This window comes from Egretta garzetta, unplaced genomic scaffold, assembly GCF_000687185.1.
Source record: "Egretta garzetta isolate BGI_Z169 unplaced genomic scaffold, ASM68718v1 scaffold40, whole genome shotgun sequence".
Classification (NCBI taxonomy): domain Eukaryota; kingdom Metazoa; phylum Chordata; class Aves; order Pelecaniformes; family Ardeidae; genus Egretta; species Egretta garzetta.
The window spans coordinates 3,421,598-3,438,888 of NW_009258484.1; the positions used below are offsets into that span (position 1 = coordinate 3,421,598).

General features: G+C 40.1%; 1 protein-coding gene across 1 annotated transcript in view; it reads right to left on the reverse strand.

The window, feature by feature from the left end:
- Nucleotides 1-267: 267 nt before the first annotated feature.
- Nucleotides 268-17,291, reverse strand: part of KL (klotho) — a 17,637-nt gene continuing 613 nt past the window's right edge. Inside the window, exons 2-6 of the mRNA XM_009644534.1 lie at nt 14,463-14,622; nt 13,217-13,727; nt 7,751-8,019; nt 4,014-5,130; nt 268-605 (exon numbers count right to left, since the gene is read on the reverse strand). Of these exons, the coding sequence (XP_009642829.1) occupies nt 268-605; nt 4,014-5,130; nt 7,751-8,019; nt 13,217-13,727; nt 14,463-14,622 (2,395 nt within the window). The remainder of the gene's footprint in view (nt 606-4,013; nt 5,131-7,750; nt 8,020-13,216; nt 13,728-14,462; nt 14,623-17,291) is intronic.

A 17,291-nucleotide genomic window follows, 5' to 3' on the forward strand; every position in this document is an offset into this window, starting at 1 on the left:
ACAGGTCCCAGAGAAAGTTGTAACTCCAATCATAGGAATTAAGGACTGGTCATAAACCAAATGTACTAAAACCCAGAGAAAACGATATCTGGAAGCCATATGGCTTCTTCTAAGCCAATCTTTTCTCAGTGTCAATGTCTTGCAGTATTAGGCAATGTAAATGCCTTCCTAGTGCTGAAGCAATCACGACACTGTGCGCTTTTATTTCAGATTTCCCAAGGGGATGCAAGAGAAAGGGCAGCAAGTGATGTATTCCAAGGGGCAGATCTATTTATACCTTCTTTCTACCCTCTTGGAGTAGTAAGTAATGAAGAATATAGTAACAATAAAAGCAACAAATATGAAAGAGATAAAGGCTAATAATGATTTTCTGGTTCGGAAGAAGTGGCATTCAGGACACGAGGCAATCTCTTCTGGGCACAGCAACTCAGGAGTTTCAGGACCAGGGAAACCGTTATTGTCAATTATTTCTCTGTAATGTTTCATAGAAGGCTTTGGTTCATACTGATTCGCAACGTAACTGTAGAGACCATATTTAGGAGCAGTCTTGTCATTAAAAGAGTAGACAAAATACCCTTGCAGGTTAACGTTATCCAAGGTGTAAGCTGCGAAAGAAAACAATGGTTTGAAGAAATGAGTAAACATCACTTTGGCATTCAAGAGCAGGTACCATATGCCGGTACATAAAGCAGGGGCAGGGGGATGTAAAACCCACATCTGCACTTCTCTTCCCAAAAATAAGGTAAGGTACATGTGCATCTATGAAGTGTTCATCACAAAAAGAAAGAATTTGTCAGCCATTGCCAGACAGTGTGATCTGTGAGTATCCCGCAATTTATTTCCTCGCGCTTGGTAAACGCAGCTGTGAGTGCATGACTGTGTTTAATGATCAGCATGGAGCCTATCGTGAGAAGATGGCTCTCTTTTTTTTTTTTTTTTTTTAATCTGTGAAAGAATACAGGTTTCGGTTTTCCTGCACTTGGATTTCTGCAACCTGTTTCTCAGATTGCTCTTTTTCCCTTACAGAGCACCTCCTGATGGGGACAGACAAGGACATTGGGCTGCATTTCTCACTAGCAAAGGCATGGTGACACCAGAAAAAGATGCGCCCATGCTAAGGTCGTGTACTGGGATATCACCAGTGCAAGTGGAAAGGTTATGCAAAATCATAGTCCTCTCCTGTTATTGACCCAAGTTTCTGATCCAAGACGACCTGTATTAGTCTTTACTGAGAACACGTCCACAATCTATACTGCTACTTGGCTACTGGAAGAGGTCCAGCAGCTGGAGTATCAACCTTGAGCCATCAGTCCTGCTTGACAAAACCAATCAATCCACAGCAGTAAATGCAAACTGTAATACTTTCTCTCTCAAAATCACTATTTTTAACAAATTAAAGCAACATCTAGCAGATGAACACAGGGCTGAAAGCTACCTATTGCTGAATTTTCATACGCCTCAACGTAATTCTTTCTACAGCCACATGCAAGACATTTAGCACCTCTAACCTACATTTCATGTGCAAAATAGAATATTTACCTGCCCTTTTACAGAGCTGCTAGCCAGGATAATTAGCTTGCATCTGTAAAACTGTATGTGGATTTAATGGTGTTACATAAATGGTTACTGCTGTTCTTTGTTTTCAGTTGGCAAAGATGTACTTTAAATAGTGTACAAAGCCTCAGTCCAAGGGTCCCGTTACTCTATTCTGGAATCATTTATCTGCACAAACCTGTTGGCTCCCCTGGAACAAGGCAAGTGAGCAACATTACATGCAGAAATGCTGCCACATGCAGCCCCTGAAACCAGCTGGAAGAAGGCAGGTTAGGAACTTTAAGGCAAGAGCACACATGTACCGAATCCCCTCTCATTCCTCTCCAGCATGACACTGGGGTAAGGACACAAGATCTGTAATTCATCTCAGTTACTGCACAGAGTCTTCCAGAAAAAAATGCAAAAAATTCAGGTTTTGGAGTCATGATGCCAAGGTTAAGAGATCACTCCCTGTGTAAGGGCAAGACAGACAAAAGCACAAAGAGAAGAAAAGAGAATGAAAAATATAGTATTACTGATGGACCAAACACTACGGAGGAATGTATGATGTCAAAGGTGGGAGAGTGAGCTTTAAGGCAAGTGTTACGGAGGGTTAGCAGGGACATATTCATCCACAACAAAGAAGATAAAAAGATAGGAAACTATGGCTTATATGGGATGGTTAAGTTGAAAAACATAGGAGCTATTTCCAGACTGGTTAGAAGAGGGGAGAAGGAAGTCACTGGGGGACACTGGTACCAGATCAGTACAAATGACAAAGTTCTGTAAAAAACAGGGGGATGTGCAGGTGTTCAGGGTACTAGGAACTCGGAGAAAAGCCCATATCCATACATGCTTTGAAAACAGAAGTGCCAAGAACTAGATGGTCTAAAGTAGTAGGAAGGAGAGAAGCAATACAGAAAAAAAAAAACAAAACAAAACAGATTGAAACCATAAGCTCAAATACAGCCAAGATAAGCTTTTTAACTACAGATGCAGAAAACATGCAGCCAGTGCTTGAAAATGCTGGAGAAAGAGCTCTTGGGCACTTAATATTGATATTCAGTAACTTGTGAGAGGGATGGAAATTGCAGAGGAGGAAGTTAAAGCCAATACTTAACAGAGTGTACAGGATGACCTAGCAAATTAAGGAACTGCCAGCCATCCCTGACTCCCTAGCAAAAGAGTGGAATATATTATATAAGGCTTGATAAATAAGAATTACAGGAGATATATATGATTAATGCCAATCAGCTTAGCTTTATGAAAAATAAATCTTGTCAAACTAACTTGACATCTTTTTTATGAGATCAGCAGATCAATAAAAGTAGTGATGTTTGATGTAATATACTAAGAACTTCACAGGGCAACTGACTTGGTATTATATGGCATTTGGATCAAGAAAAGAGAATGATATAAGCCCATAATAAACAGATTTCAAGTGGTCTCAAATAGAACTAGGAGTAAAAAAAGGAGTAAAAGGGTATGAGGTTACGTTATACATGCCTGAAGTATAGGTGTGGCTTTGGCAGGAACAGCATGTCCAGGTCTGGGTCTACCCCTCACAAGAAGAACACTGGCAAACAGGAAAAATTTTAATAATTGAAAGGTTCTAAATGATGTTTTATAGTAAGGGACACAAAGAGCTTTGTCTGTGCCTTTTATCAAAGAGATAAATTAGAGAGAGTTTGTTCTTTGTCTGTGAATACCTACACAGGTAAAATACATGGAAATGCACAACAAAATGGCTTAAAGCTGAAGCTAAAGAAATTAATACAGTAACAGAAGTAATATTTATATATATATCTATACGCACACTTGTAGATAAAACCACTAAATAATTAGCCACTGCAATAGCTTACAGTGAGATGTAAAAGATTCATCAGTAAAAATTATCTCATTTGGGTCTTGTGCTTTTCTTAAAAAACCAGCCTGTGTTGTATGACAGAATGACTCAAAATGCCTCCTTTTTGCCTTATAATTTATGAATCTCTGAGACAGAGAAAAAGACCAGTTTGGGTTCTGAATAGCAGGAAGGAGTCCAAGAAATGGCATAATGAGGTAGATAGCTGAATTATTATGAAGATCACTGTTGGATAAGATCCCCGTGTTGGATAAGATACAGAGACAGCTGAGGAACAGAATTCATACCCAGCCCTGAGGCACATCAGCGGAGAGAAGCAACAAAGCAAAACAGTAGAAGTGCAATAAGAAGAAAATCTGACTAAATACATGTGGAGCTACTCACATAACATCTACTTAAATTTCTTGAATCCACAAAAAAGTTGCTTCTGCTGTCTTATGTGGAGTATACCAATCAATCATAAATCAAAGGAAAAACTATCTGTTATGCTGTAATAACATTTCATTTATGGACTATTCTACATAGGATTTTTTTTTTTTAAAGTTAAACATACTCTATCACACAGTGTATACTGTCCCTGGGATTTGTGACGTATAAAGCAAATATGGTTCCTTACCTTTTAAAGCTTCATTGATGTAATTCTGTATGTAATAGACTCTGAGCTTATCATGCACCATATTCTGGTCATCGTCAATTCCATTAGCCATAACATAAATTGGGACATCACCGTACTTTGATTTAACCCACTTGAACAATTTACGCAGTCCCCAGGGCACTACTGCAGCTCTGTTGGGAGAGTGCAGCCACGTGATGTCATTGATCATTTGAACTTCAAGATAGTGGTCATATTTTAGTGCATCTTCTTTCTCCCAGCCCACAAGGGTAGTAGTGTAGTGACTCAAGGCAAAAAAATCAAATGAGCCCTGGATTAACTTCTTTTCGTCTTCTGAGAAATAAGGCAAGTGGAAATTATACAGGTCAACACTGTTTCTTCGGTGCAGCCATGCTCTCATCACCTGTGGGTAGTCACCATTCCCAAAGATGGGCTCTGCAAGCCAGCCAATGTCAAACTCTAAAATTCTGTCAGCAACTTCTTGGTCGTTCCTGGAAAAGGGACAAGCTGGTTCTACCCAGTCAGCTTGCAGAGCTATAGATATTTTACCCTTCTGAGATCTCCTGAATTCTTTGTCATAAAGATGCCATGCTTTTGCATGGGCTTTCAACAGGTTGTGCCCTGCGGTGTAGGTCAAGTTTTTCATAGACGGTTCATTCATTGTGATCCAAAATTTGACATATTTCCCAAGACTTGTGAAGCAGAATTTGGCATACTCAACAAAAGCCTGAATGGTTTCTGGGTTTTCCCAAGCTCCATATTTGGCAAGGGAAACTGGAAGCTCTTGATTCTCAGCCATAGGTTGCCATAAAGCAACAACAGGAGTTATGTTAACTCTGAGAAGTTCACTAGCAAAGCACTGATAATAATGTACAAGTGTGTGGTTGATTAGAGAAAGGTTACCTAAAGGAAGGATTAAAGACCATTTCAGGGAAAAATGAAAGTGTGTAACATGCATTTCTTGCAGAAGAGAGATCTGGAGCCTGATAGCAGCAAAGTCAACACAGTGACGCTTGCGTTTCGAGGTGAAAACTCCATCCACTTTAATAAGCTTCTTCGTCTGGTGAACGTCCCACACATAAACATTAGAGTCAAGAAACTGGGCGGGTGTTGTGTCTACCTAGGTAGAATGAGAAACATAACAGATTCAAGCTGTTTGTTCTAGGTAGGTGGGAACATCATAACCATTCACACAATGTAGTGAAAGAATAGCATTAAATCAAAACATTGCATTTAGCGCCTCTCTCGCATCTCTGGTACAATAACATCTCTGGCTTATATGAATGAATTAATCTTCCGTGGACATGTGATGTCAGAAAAGTACCAAATCTATATATCGTTTTCGTTCTGCTTTGCAAACAAGCTTATGGTAATGGTCACCATGTTTATATCTTCTCCAGATTGCGCCAGTCTGTAAGGGAAACAAGGGATTGCTCAGGGATAAGGCTCTAAACCTGCAACTGATCTCCAGAGCAGCAGGTCTTCAGCAAAGACTACAGTAATTTTTAAAATGTTATTCTTTCAAGACTAAGAAGCTATACTACAGGGCTTACAGCGAGACTGTCTGTTGTAAATTACCCAGTAGCTTCAGTTTCAAGACCACTCCACTGAACACAGTAAAAGGAATAATGAATGCAACATCATTTCTGTGTTCAGTTGTTTTCCTGACTATGATGAAAGATGAGTAATGCTCTGCACTTGATTTTTAGCACAAATTCAGCTGACAAGCAAAATTTTTCCTTCTTGCTAAAGACGTCCTTTTTTATTTAACTCATACTGAACTCATTTCCAAGTTATTTCAGCAGGTTGTTGATGTCTGAATCTATTTTTTTCGGGCCTCTGAGTAAACCCACTACATGTCACTCCAACAATAAATGCATTTTCCATAAGTCTTTAGGGCTTCAGATGCCAGAATTGCCTGTATGACATACTGGACACGGTAGAAGATGAGCTTCTCAGGGTCCCACAGAATTATACTTTCACTTTTTAAGGAATAGCACAAACACAATAATGACTAGAAAATCGAAAAGTGAATTACTTAAAATAATGCACTTCGCAAAACCTCCTCATTCATAACCCAGTGTAACTCTTACAAGAAAGATCCAAACTATAAGATACTGGTACCAAGTGTTTATTTGTCCTTATTTCCTTTTTTTTTTTTTTTTTTTTTTTTTTGGTGCAAGGCTCCTCCTGAGTTCAGATTTCCTTGTCCTGCCCTCCGTTTGAAAAGCAGGTGTCAGCCTACAACCAGTGTTCAACTTGTAGCTGAGGCTCTGCAGAGTGTATAAAGAAGCTGCTGAAAATCAGTTGCTATTTTCTCCGGAGAGGTCAGTACTGTGCTTATAGAAAAAAGTAATAAAAACCAGCATGTCTGAGGGAAATTGCTTTTCTGGAGAATTGTCCCTTGTAGATTACTAAAGCATGCATTGCCACTAATACTGTGGGAACGCTGTCAAAAGAGTTTTTCCACTGTGATGCATCTACAAATCACACTACCTAAGCCTTACAGCACAAAATGTTTGAATAGCCTTTCAAAATGAAAATATTCAGCTTTCAAGGTTTTGGGGTTGGGAGGGATTTTTTAACTGACTTAGGCTGACTGACTCTGCAACTTTATAGCTGTTATTGATCCCAAAGGCAGCAATTCCATTTCCAATCCCTAATCTATCTGGGAGCAAGGAGGATAATGACTGTTGAATCTTCTTGAAAATCAGTGTACCAGGTGAGGAGGCTGCAGTATTTTTCAAGAGAACAAAGTCAGATCTTACTTTTGGAGTAAGAAAACACAAACAAGCCCCCTAAACTCTAGCCTTAGGAAAGATTCTGTCTTTGTGGAAAATCTAAATTAAAAATTCTGTTCTTGGATCAAGCCTCAGCATTGAATTTAACTACACCTCTTTACTGTGGTTAGAGAAGCCCTGCAAGCCAAAACAGCATCTCAGAATTACAGAGCCAAACTCTTACAGAGACCATAACTAAGCTACAATTTTTACACATGCTATGAAGTCTTAAAATTTGAAAAGTCCTCCCAAAGTATCAGATTTAGATGAAATAAAGAGTGAGAGCTATGAACTGGATCCATAATCTAGCTAGGTGATATCTAGGGGCACTGAAGTCCTCCATCAGACACAGTCCTACAAAAAATGACAAAGAAGGAATACAGAAATTTCATCTAAATCTAATGTTGTTTACTTTTTTTTTTTACACAAAAGCTCTCTTAACAACAGTACCAGAATTTATATGCGTAAGATATAGAAACATGGCTCTGGAGTTTTAGGAGCTTTCAGGAAGTTTTCTAAAGCATGTGTTATCACAGCAGACAAATATATTACCAATAAAATTATGAACATGAAAAAGCAGCATTATTTCCCATTTCACAGACTAGGACATTTGGAACTACACCTTAGCTGGTCTAATCAACTTCCATTCGAAGAGGACTGGCTTCCAGTAACTGATCACGTAACATGTCCAGGGAAGATGAGCACCAGACCCCTTTCAATTTATGTATGTTTTCTAAGACATTATTTATCGTATCTCAAGCTGACTGGATCTCCTTGGTCACACGCAGAAAGCCTAGCAAAGACTGAAAGACACAGTGTTTGGTACAAAGCCTTGTACCCAACTCCTTGCAGGACTGTGGTAATATATATTGGCAAAGACACTCTATCCAGCAAATTTATCAACATGTACCTGTGCACTGATCTGGCTGGACAGTCTGTCGGCTTTATCATCAGACTCACCTGAATGTAGTTGTCAACAATTCCCCAAGCAAAGCCACAGGGAAAAATCCCTTCTATGGGCTGGTTTTCAGGTAAAGGTGGGAAGCCATTTTTTTCTATCAGCTTTTGATAGAACAAGACAGAAGATTTGGGCATCAACTTCTTGTCATGGCTTTGAAAATCAACATAAAACAATCCACGCCGAATGCTGTATCCCCTGTGCCATTCAAAGCCATCCAGGAGGGACCAGACCGTGTAGCCAAACACATTAACTCCGTCGTACCGGATGGCTGAGGAAAGAACAAAAACCAAACTTATCGCAGTGCCCATTCTTCCTCTGTAGATTACACCGTATCAGCAATGTTTGTGGTATCGATGTGTAAGAACAATGCAATAGGTCAGATAAGTATCTCGGGACCTGCCTCAAAGCCCGTTCAGGGAAGATATTTCAACTGCACTCAGGGAGCTGCCAGGGCACGGGTGCACTGTGCAAGGCAGTGGAAGCACCTGGCTTGGCTTTAAACAAGCCAGATTTAGAAAGCAAAGCAGGGCAGCAGTGGTTTGAGCAGTGCTGTTAATTAGGCTTGCCAAACCTCAGCCTCGGAGCAGAACACGCTACACTTGAACTGTTTGCAGCAAGTGAGCTTGCAACTGCGCTGCACTGCACCGGGCTCTGCTGAGCACGCACTGCAGCTCGCTGCGGGGCAGCTGGAGTGCCATTCATGCAGCACTACCCTGCATGCAAACAAAAGTTACCGTCTTTTTGATCCTTCCTCTCTGCTAAGAATACATACTGAGAAAACCCTGACAACACTTTGGGCATGCTGATGAATTTTTTATTACCAAGGATTTTAAGTAGAAGTGATAATGCAGGAATTGTAGAATCATAGAATCGTTTAGGTTGGAAAAGACCTTTAAGATCATCTAGTCCAACCATTAACCTAACCCTGACATTCCACCACTAAACCATGGCCCTAAGCACCTCATCTATCCAGCTTTTCAATACCTCCAGGGATGGGGACTCAACCCCTTCCCTGGGCAGTCCATTCCAATGCTTAACAACCCTTTTGGTGAAGAAATTTTTTCCTAATGTCCAGCCTAAAACTGCCCTGGTACAACTTGAGGCCATTTCCTCTTGTCCTATCACCCATTACCTGGGAGAAGAGGCCGATCCCCACCTCACTACAACCTCCTTTCAAGTAGTTGTAGAGGGTGACAAGGTCTCCCCTCAGCCTCCTCTTCTCCAGACTGAACACCCCCAGTTCCCTCAGCCCCTCCTCATCAGACCTGTGCTCCAGACCCCTCACCATCTTTGTCGCCTTTCTCTGGACATGTTCCAGCAACGCAACATCTTTCTTGTAGTGAACTGAAGACAGTATTCGAGGTGGGGCCTCACCAGTGCCAGGCATGGGGAAACGATCACTTCCCTACTCCTGCTGGCCACACTATTCCTGATACAAGCCAAGGATTCTACTCATTTGATAATTCTGCATAGCATTTTTCAGCTTAAATATTTAAGGGTTTCTAAAAAGATGTATACATTCTAAGTCAACTGTTTGACTTCTAAGAATCACCACACACTTTGTAGGTTAAAATCAGCGTCTGCTGGCATCTGTTAGTATTGCCAGCTTTACAGTTTTATTTTGAGACTCCAAATGATACTCCCTTTTAGTTGTATTAAACACTGAGATTCCGCAAAATGTTCCTGGGCAAGGTTCGGCTTCAGGAAAGCACAAAGGAGTGTACTTATTTTAATTACATAATTAGACCCACCCTAATTCAGCAATGCATTTAAGCATGTTCTTAAATGTTCTTTTGAACTTGAGTTTGGCTCCGTATCCAGCAAAGTTTATCTTTATTATTCACAATCTTCTGTCAACCCAAACTGGTTATTGACTGAACATAGTATTTTCCAACAGTGAAAGCGTTATTTCAGGCAACCAGAGTATCAAGATCCTAATTTCCTGGTTTTATTAATGCACCTCATTATAATCATTTATGAAAGACCACATGGATTCTTGATTGTAACCCTGTTTGAATCAATTAAATGAACTGCGGTTAAATAAGCAATGAATTTGGCCCAGTCTCTATCAGAGGTCATGAGAAAATGTCTAAGGAAATGGAATATTTCTCCTCCTAAAGGCATCATTCTTTTGTGTTTGGCAAATGCCCGTATTTTTCTAACCTCTGCATGCATCCATGATGACATCTGCTGTACCAGCAGAGTAAAAGCCAATACAGACCCGCTTTGTGAACTGGTCCCAGTGTGAATTTCTCTTTGAACAGCATCTCATCCTTCTGTAAGTCACCACACAGCACTCCCACACTTCCTGAGCGCCTCATAAAAATTGTCCTCAAATCCTTCTTTAAAAATGCACTTTTAAGTGTCACCTATGAAAGAAGCAACCTGAAAATTTTTTTTTAAGTTCCAAAAAGTTTGCAAGTCTCAGACATAGTAAGCCACACAAATTGCATGTTACAGAAAAAACACCATGAAAATTATTGTCTTTTTTTTTTTTTCTTTGTCCTTTGTCTATCTCCCCTCTTTTTTATGTCTGTTGGTGTGCAAGCCAGGTTGACTGAAACCTGAATTATCCTTGCTTCTGAAGCTGAGTGGCCTTGTCCATACCACCTGCTGGAAATAACTCCTCACCTGAGGAATCCCCCCCAGCACACCCAAAAGTTTGCTACTGTGCAGGCCAGAGCTCTGCCAGACTGGGTTAAAAATTAAACAGTACTTCAGCTCACGCTCTGTTTAGCTTACTAGTATAGAAATAGTCCAAGGAAAACTGGCAGACACATAAGTATCAAATACAGATCCTTAAAACCCCCTGCTCAGCTGCTGTTCAGCCCCAGCGCGTTAAGGTGAGGTGTGTGAAGCCCGCAGCCCCTGCTTCCATGTGGAAGGTGCCCAATGGTCTATGTTTTGCCTCTGGACATACCTGAGAGTACCTCAGTCCTGACCTGTCAGGGGCCTGGCTGTTCCCATTCTCCTGAAGACTCTTTGAATTCAGACCTGCTAACTCCCCAGGCAAGCTCCCAACCCCTCAGCTGGTCAACGTGGCACAGAGGAGCTTGCGTGCCCTCCTGGTCAACACGCTCCACTTTGCAAGGAACAATCAATTTATTTGTGGCATCAGAGACAGAGAAGGGAGGTGAATGTGACCCTAGAGTAAGTGGTTAGATACCCACCCATGTGAGAACACATCTCCAACCAATTAGAAGCTCTAATTAATATTTAACTACTTTATATTACAGCTCTCTTTATTCAACCCTAAATGGTATTTGGGAAAAAAAAAAAGATCATTAATAGTAAGCAATAAAACGATTTAGGGCTGTGAATCCCAAATAGAGACCCTTTCCCAGAGCCAAAAAAACCCCAAAGTTGTCTACAGCTTGCAGTGTCAGCATGGGCATCTACGTCAGTGCATCAACTGAAATCAGGAGCACACTTTTGAGCAAATCTCCCTCCTTATCACACTTCGGTTCACATCACAGCGTGGTCTCAGGATGCATGACCTGGGTTCCTTTGGGGTGAAATTAACCCAGAAATGGCCTTCAGGAATGCACACAGTGTGGATACCAGGCCCTCAACATCAACTCTTTTTACTCCACAGGCTTTCCTGGAAAGCGCTGCACTTACTTGTTAACATTGATACAGAAATAAGCAGTTTTGTCTGAACCAGTTGGGCAAAGATACTGGCCAGATCTAGGAAGCAGCAAAACCACATTTATGTGGCCCTGGGTCTACCTGAATTATCCTTGCTTCTCATTGCTATAGCTCCAAAGACATTTTACTGCCCTGTGACTGCTGGAGTGCACCTGGTGGTAACTAGCCCACGAATCTCTACATTACAGTGCTTTACTGCACTGGATAGACATGTCCTAAGTCTCCGAGAGAGACAACATGTGCCTTCATCTTTGGTCTTTAAAGTTGTCCACCAAGACTGCTCACAGCCAACATGATGCCTTTTGTGGGTCTTTCTCAGCTCAATTCCCCTGGGTATTTTATAGAGAACTTTGGTATTAACATTGTATTTTGCAGATTCTAATGGGCAGAAGAGTTGGGCGCAGTAATTTTCATCGTAATGATGCCGTAGTCCCTTTTGCAGATGCAGTCTGTCTCTGCTTTTTTTTATTTTCTGTAAAAAGTTTAGCCAAGTGTTCATATTCTTAACTTAATACGACAAGGCTATTGTTGTTGCTTTTACTAATTACTGAGTGGTGCATTAAAAGGAAAGAAACTCTGTAAATTGAGATTGTTTACAGCCAGCTGTGATTAAAAGGCAGATCCCTGTATGTATGTCCAGCAATTTACAAACTAAGCAGAAATACGGGTAGTGGGAATATGACCCCTTATAGCTCTCCATCTGACTTTATGCAAACTAGTAACACTGTACCTGCAATAGTTAGTAACTGGTTTACATTTCATTCCTCCCATTTTTGATGCGCTGGCTCATGTATTTATTCACCTTTTAATTTATTTGTACTAATTATGTTTCTGGAATAGCAGATGAAAAAAATGTAGGACTCCTCTGCATCTTCATGAGTACTGAGAATAAAAGGAAAGCCATTTTTGCTCATCCCCTGTATGAAAATGGCAATGTAACACAATAGCTATCTCATCTGAACTAATAGCTACAGTAATACCGGTTTTAAAACCAGAACAGTAAACTATAGACAAGTAAAGCAATTATTAAACTGTAAATTGAGAAATTAAAGACAATGAAAGTGAAAATGGGAACCCAAACAACTTGTTGGTGACTACTAGGATTGAAAAAATCTGCTTTGCCACAAGGAAATGGGAAAATAGAAAATAACTTTCATACAAGGGAGTGTATTTCTCTTACTGTTTGGAAAAAAATAATAGGTTAACAATTTAAATAATTTAGATTATATAACCTCAAACATTCAGTTCTTCTTAAACTGACATAAATTCAGATTATTGTGATTGATGTCCAGAGCTGCACCAATGTAAAATTTGTGCAAGGGCAACACTGAGATGCAGAATGAAAGGGTTCCAATTTTTCATTTAAAAATATATTCTTTCAGCCTTATGTTTTCCTCAGAGGAACTCCTACTGCATAGTATTTACCTTCCCACACATATATTCTTACATTTTGTACATATGCAGTCGTACATCTAAGATATGGAAAACAACTATTAATAAATAACACAGTAAATTTCCCTGAGTCCATGGAGAGTACAGTTCACACAGGTTTTGCACTTCCTCCCACCACCGACAGTACAAATTTCCCTACTGACTTCAAAGACAGCAGCATCAAACTCACCAAATGCTATCTGCAGATATTAAGGGTCTTCGAGAGCTGAAAAGAACAAACCCAGGAAAGGGATTTGGAGTCTCATTTCACAAGTGCCCAGATGAATGTTAAAGTCTAAAATAAATTTTCAGCCTGGTTCTTTAACATGGCTTTGTAGGCCATTCTGCATTATGTCAAGCGCATTTTAATACAACCTGAGTCCTACCTTTTAAAGTTTCCATGATGAACTTTTTGAGATAGTAAATATATTTGGCATCATCTCGCTTGGTGCTACCAGAAACAAACCAGCTGTTCTCCACAATGAATATTTGGGGGTTGTTGTATTCACTGCTTATCCAGTAAAGGAGCTGCCTCAGGCTTATTGATTCCAACTGCTGGAATTTCATGTGGGAGTCCAAGAGCTGGAAACTCAGGGTAGCTCCAAAAGAAAGCGCAAAAAAGTCTGCTGTTCCCTTGATATACTTCTTCTCAACTTCACTGAATTCAGGCAACAGAGATGAGAGGTTGCTCCTCATGCTCTCTGGATAGTCACCATCAATAAATATGGGCTTAGCAAACCAGCCGAGCACAAAATCAAGGGATTTTTGACATTCTTTTATGTTTTTTTCAGTCATACGTTGAGGTTTTATCCAGTGGGAGCTAAGGGCAATGGACACTTTTCCTCTTTGAGTTGGACGAAAATGGTCATTATAGAGATGCCAGACTTTAGCATGGGCCTGTTGAAAAGAGAGACTGTAATTAATGCATCTGAAATTCCATTTTAAGTAACACAATTAGTCACAAGTACTGATGTCCAGTGTCATGTAGTAACCACATAAACACAGCATTTGAGGGCTCAGCCTTATTCATTCATCAGCAGTCTACAACTCCTAAATTAACTTTAATTCCGTATTAATACCATGTACCAACTAGAAATCACTAGTTGGTTGGGGAAAACAGCAGCTCAGTTTTCCATGAGATACCTATTCCAGGCACTGAACACAGTTTTGGCAGGTAGCTAGACACCTTTATTAACTTTTGCTATTGAGTTCAGACATACTTCCAATATTTACAAAAATGAAAATGAATTTAAATAAACGTTTCAAAGTATGTTTTCATTATAGGAATATCACTTTATCTGTAGATTCACAGATATACAAAGAAGGAAGGTCGATTCTTAAGAACTGCCCAAATCTCTCAAACAATAAAAGACAAAGGAACACCCTTGGACTTTTTCCTCTTTGAAGCAGAACATACAGTATAGGAAAAACTACTGATCTGGATTTTAAAAAGTCTGGTGAAAAACAATTTACCACAGCTCCTGAAAAATTATTCCAATAAATAAATTTAATTTGTTTTATTAAAATTTGCTATTTACCTCTAGCATCAGATTTCAACCACTTGTCTTGGTATAATTTTATCTGTTACTGTGAGGAGATCTTTTCCACCAAATTTCTTTCCCATGATCTTACCGAGTAAGTTGAAACAGTCTCTTGATGTTCCCTTTGAAAGCTAAGTAGATTAAGTTCCTGGAGCCCTGCATTATCTGCAGGCATAGCTTCAAGCCCTCTAACCATTCTCACTGATTCTCTTCCTCTGATTCTCTTCCAATTTGTCATCATCTGTCTTAAACTGCAGAAGCAGAATTGGACATAATATGCCAGTGGTAGTCTTGCCAGCAGTAAAACCAGAGACAATTTAATACGCTATTTCTGTTTATGTGGCCATAGCATTACACTGTGAGCATATGTTCATCTAAACTACCATATCTCCAGAGCCCTTCACCATCTAAAACATGTTTTTTATTTTTCACCTACCTTATCAAAGAATTTTGACTGCTCTATGAATCAACATCCCATCTTTTTGTCATCTACACGTTAGTAGAAATTGTAATGCTTTCTTCTAGGTCATTGATAAAAAAGGTAATAAAATATGAGATCTATTCATTAGAATAAAGCCTACCCAATAACTATTCCCAGTTCACATTTGCATTTTGAGACTTATCAGTTAGCATTTGTTCATATGTGCTGTAATGACAGGAACCTCCATTCTTGTCATCCAGTCACAGGTGTGATGAATATATATGACAGATTATTAATCAAAATGTCACACGCATTTTTAGCCCTCCTTGGAATATACGCCATATAGAAAGCCTTATAATTCCACTCCACGCAGTTGGTATGTTGGCAAACTTTACCATTAATGTATTGATAGCCACTGTTCATAGTTTCCTTTTCATACACTTACCACTCAAGCTTTGAACCACAATGATTTCCAGCTGCCAGCATTACTGGGAACATTAAGCAATTAAGATTATTAATCATTTTTTGACATAGACACTGTTAATTACCCAGGAAAAATAATGAATTCCATCATTGTACCGTTCTTGCAGAATTTTAATTCTCACTGCTGGGAGAAAAACAATTGGAAGTGAAGGACAGCTAAAGGTAAGATCAATAAGCAAGGCTCAGTTCAGCTGCCCCCATACAGAAACCTGCTGCCTTTGAGTCATCATGGGGTATATAAAACATCTGTGCAGATCTGACATGGGCTCTGGAGGAGACTAGACCCATGCCCTTTTGGAGCGGGCACCAAAAGCCAAAGACAATAATCTTGCAAACTGTGAATCACAGTACACACCTATATGTGCATATCCAAATCAAGCTCTCAGCTGCAAACTTCAGCGTACATGCTCTCATTTATAATACATCAATAGCTCAAATAAATATGATGCAGTCCTACCATCTGTCTATATTAATACACTGGATTTTGATGTACTGAGAAACTAAATATAGTAACCACTTCAAAGTCTCATGTCAAAAATGAGAGCTGACCTAAGCACAGACTTAATTTTACTTCAATGCTGAAGCTCCATTATGCTGATGACAGAACAAAAGACATTACGCACCATGACCAAAACGCTACACACCCAACACTAAATACGATTTTGAAAATATCATTGGGAACACATGTGCCACCACTTGCGACTCAGATTTGCACACCCAAGTTTTCCCTCTTAAAGGTGCCGTATATTCTTCTTCTGCTGGACCTGCCTCATCTCTGCATTTCCTGTCTCAAATGTTAAGAGACAGCATGCACACCCTCAAACACACACCTTCATTTCTGTCATCTGCACTTGCAAATATGCTGCCCAGCCACAGAGCACCTCGAGGACGATGGAGGACTTGCCCCATTACTCTCGGCCCTCCCTACAGAGTTTTCTCTGTACATGACCTGGGAGGCTAAACTCCAGTTTACAGGTACTAGACATATAGGAGAGAGATCTTCCAGTAGCATGTTAGTAGCCTTGATTCTACCATGAAGCAAGGAGGACAGGAATCCCACAGATTATCCCACTCCACAGATAAGTAGGTGCTGTTCACTCCCTCGTTGAGAAAGTATGAAGTGTAAAAATGTGGGATGATCTCATTCAACTTTACTTTCTAAGCAGGTCATCTAGTCTGGCTCTATAGAAAATTAGAAGACTGGTGTCTAAGATACGCAGGGTGAGTCATTCTTTGGGAGTCAATCTCTCTCCACCAATGACAGACAAAACTGTTATTTAGTTTAGACATATTCTGCAGACAGATGAAAGCAGGCAAGAAGAAGCCCACTTAAATATCTGCCCCCTGGAGTGTGCATGAAGTGGAATTACACTATTTCCATAAAAAAAAAAAGGCTAAACATAGAAAATAGTGCATCAAAGTCCCCAGGCTCTGTGAGCATAGATTAATGAAGTAGTTCAAAAATGCATAGAAATAAAGCTGGAAGAAGCTAGTGACAGAGCAGAGAGTCTCTATGGAAATCTGGGACAGAATCCATTTGCCTAAAATTAGGTGTCTAATGCAGTTTTAGAGACTTCAGAGTATTCCAGCCTCTAACTGCAGTTTCAGAAAGCTGTGAGTCTCCCATAAGTGTTGTCACGTCTTTCAGCCCCACAGAAACAACTGGGACGCTATAGGATGTGTCAAATGATAATTTTCACCTATACCTATTTTGAGGCAAATTAATCCCACTCCTAGGCTGAGACTCATTTTGAGCTGAGGACACTTTATATTTCACTGTCCACGTGTGAGCTGGATGCCCAAGCTCCCACTATAGGCAATGGAGATCTCAGGCTCCACTCAGCTGCCTGAACACAGTCATCTGGTTGCCACTCCAGAACAATAAGGGACGATGTCACATCTGCCATTTCCATGCAGGGAAGTCTCACATGGCACTACTTATACTGAGCTAACGGGATCCCACTCCGAGTCAATCTACTTGATGGAGTCTAGCGAGTGATTCCCCAGTAGAGTACA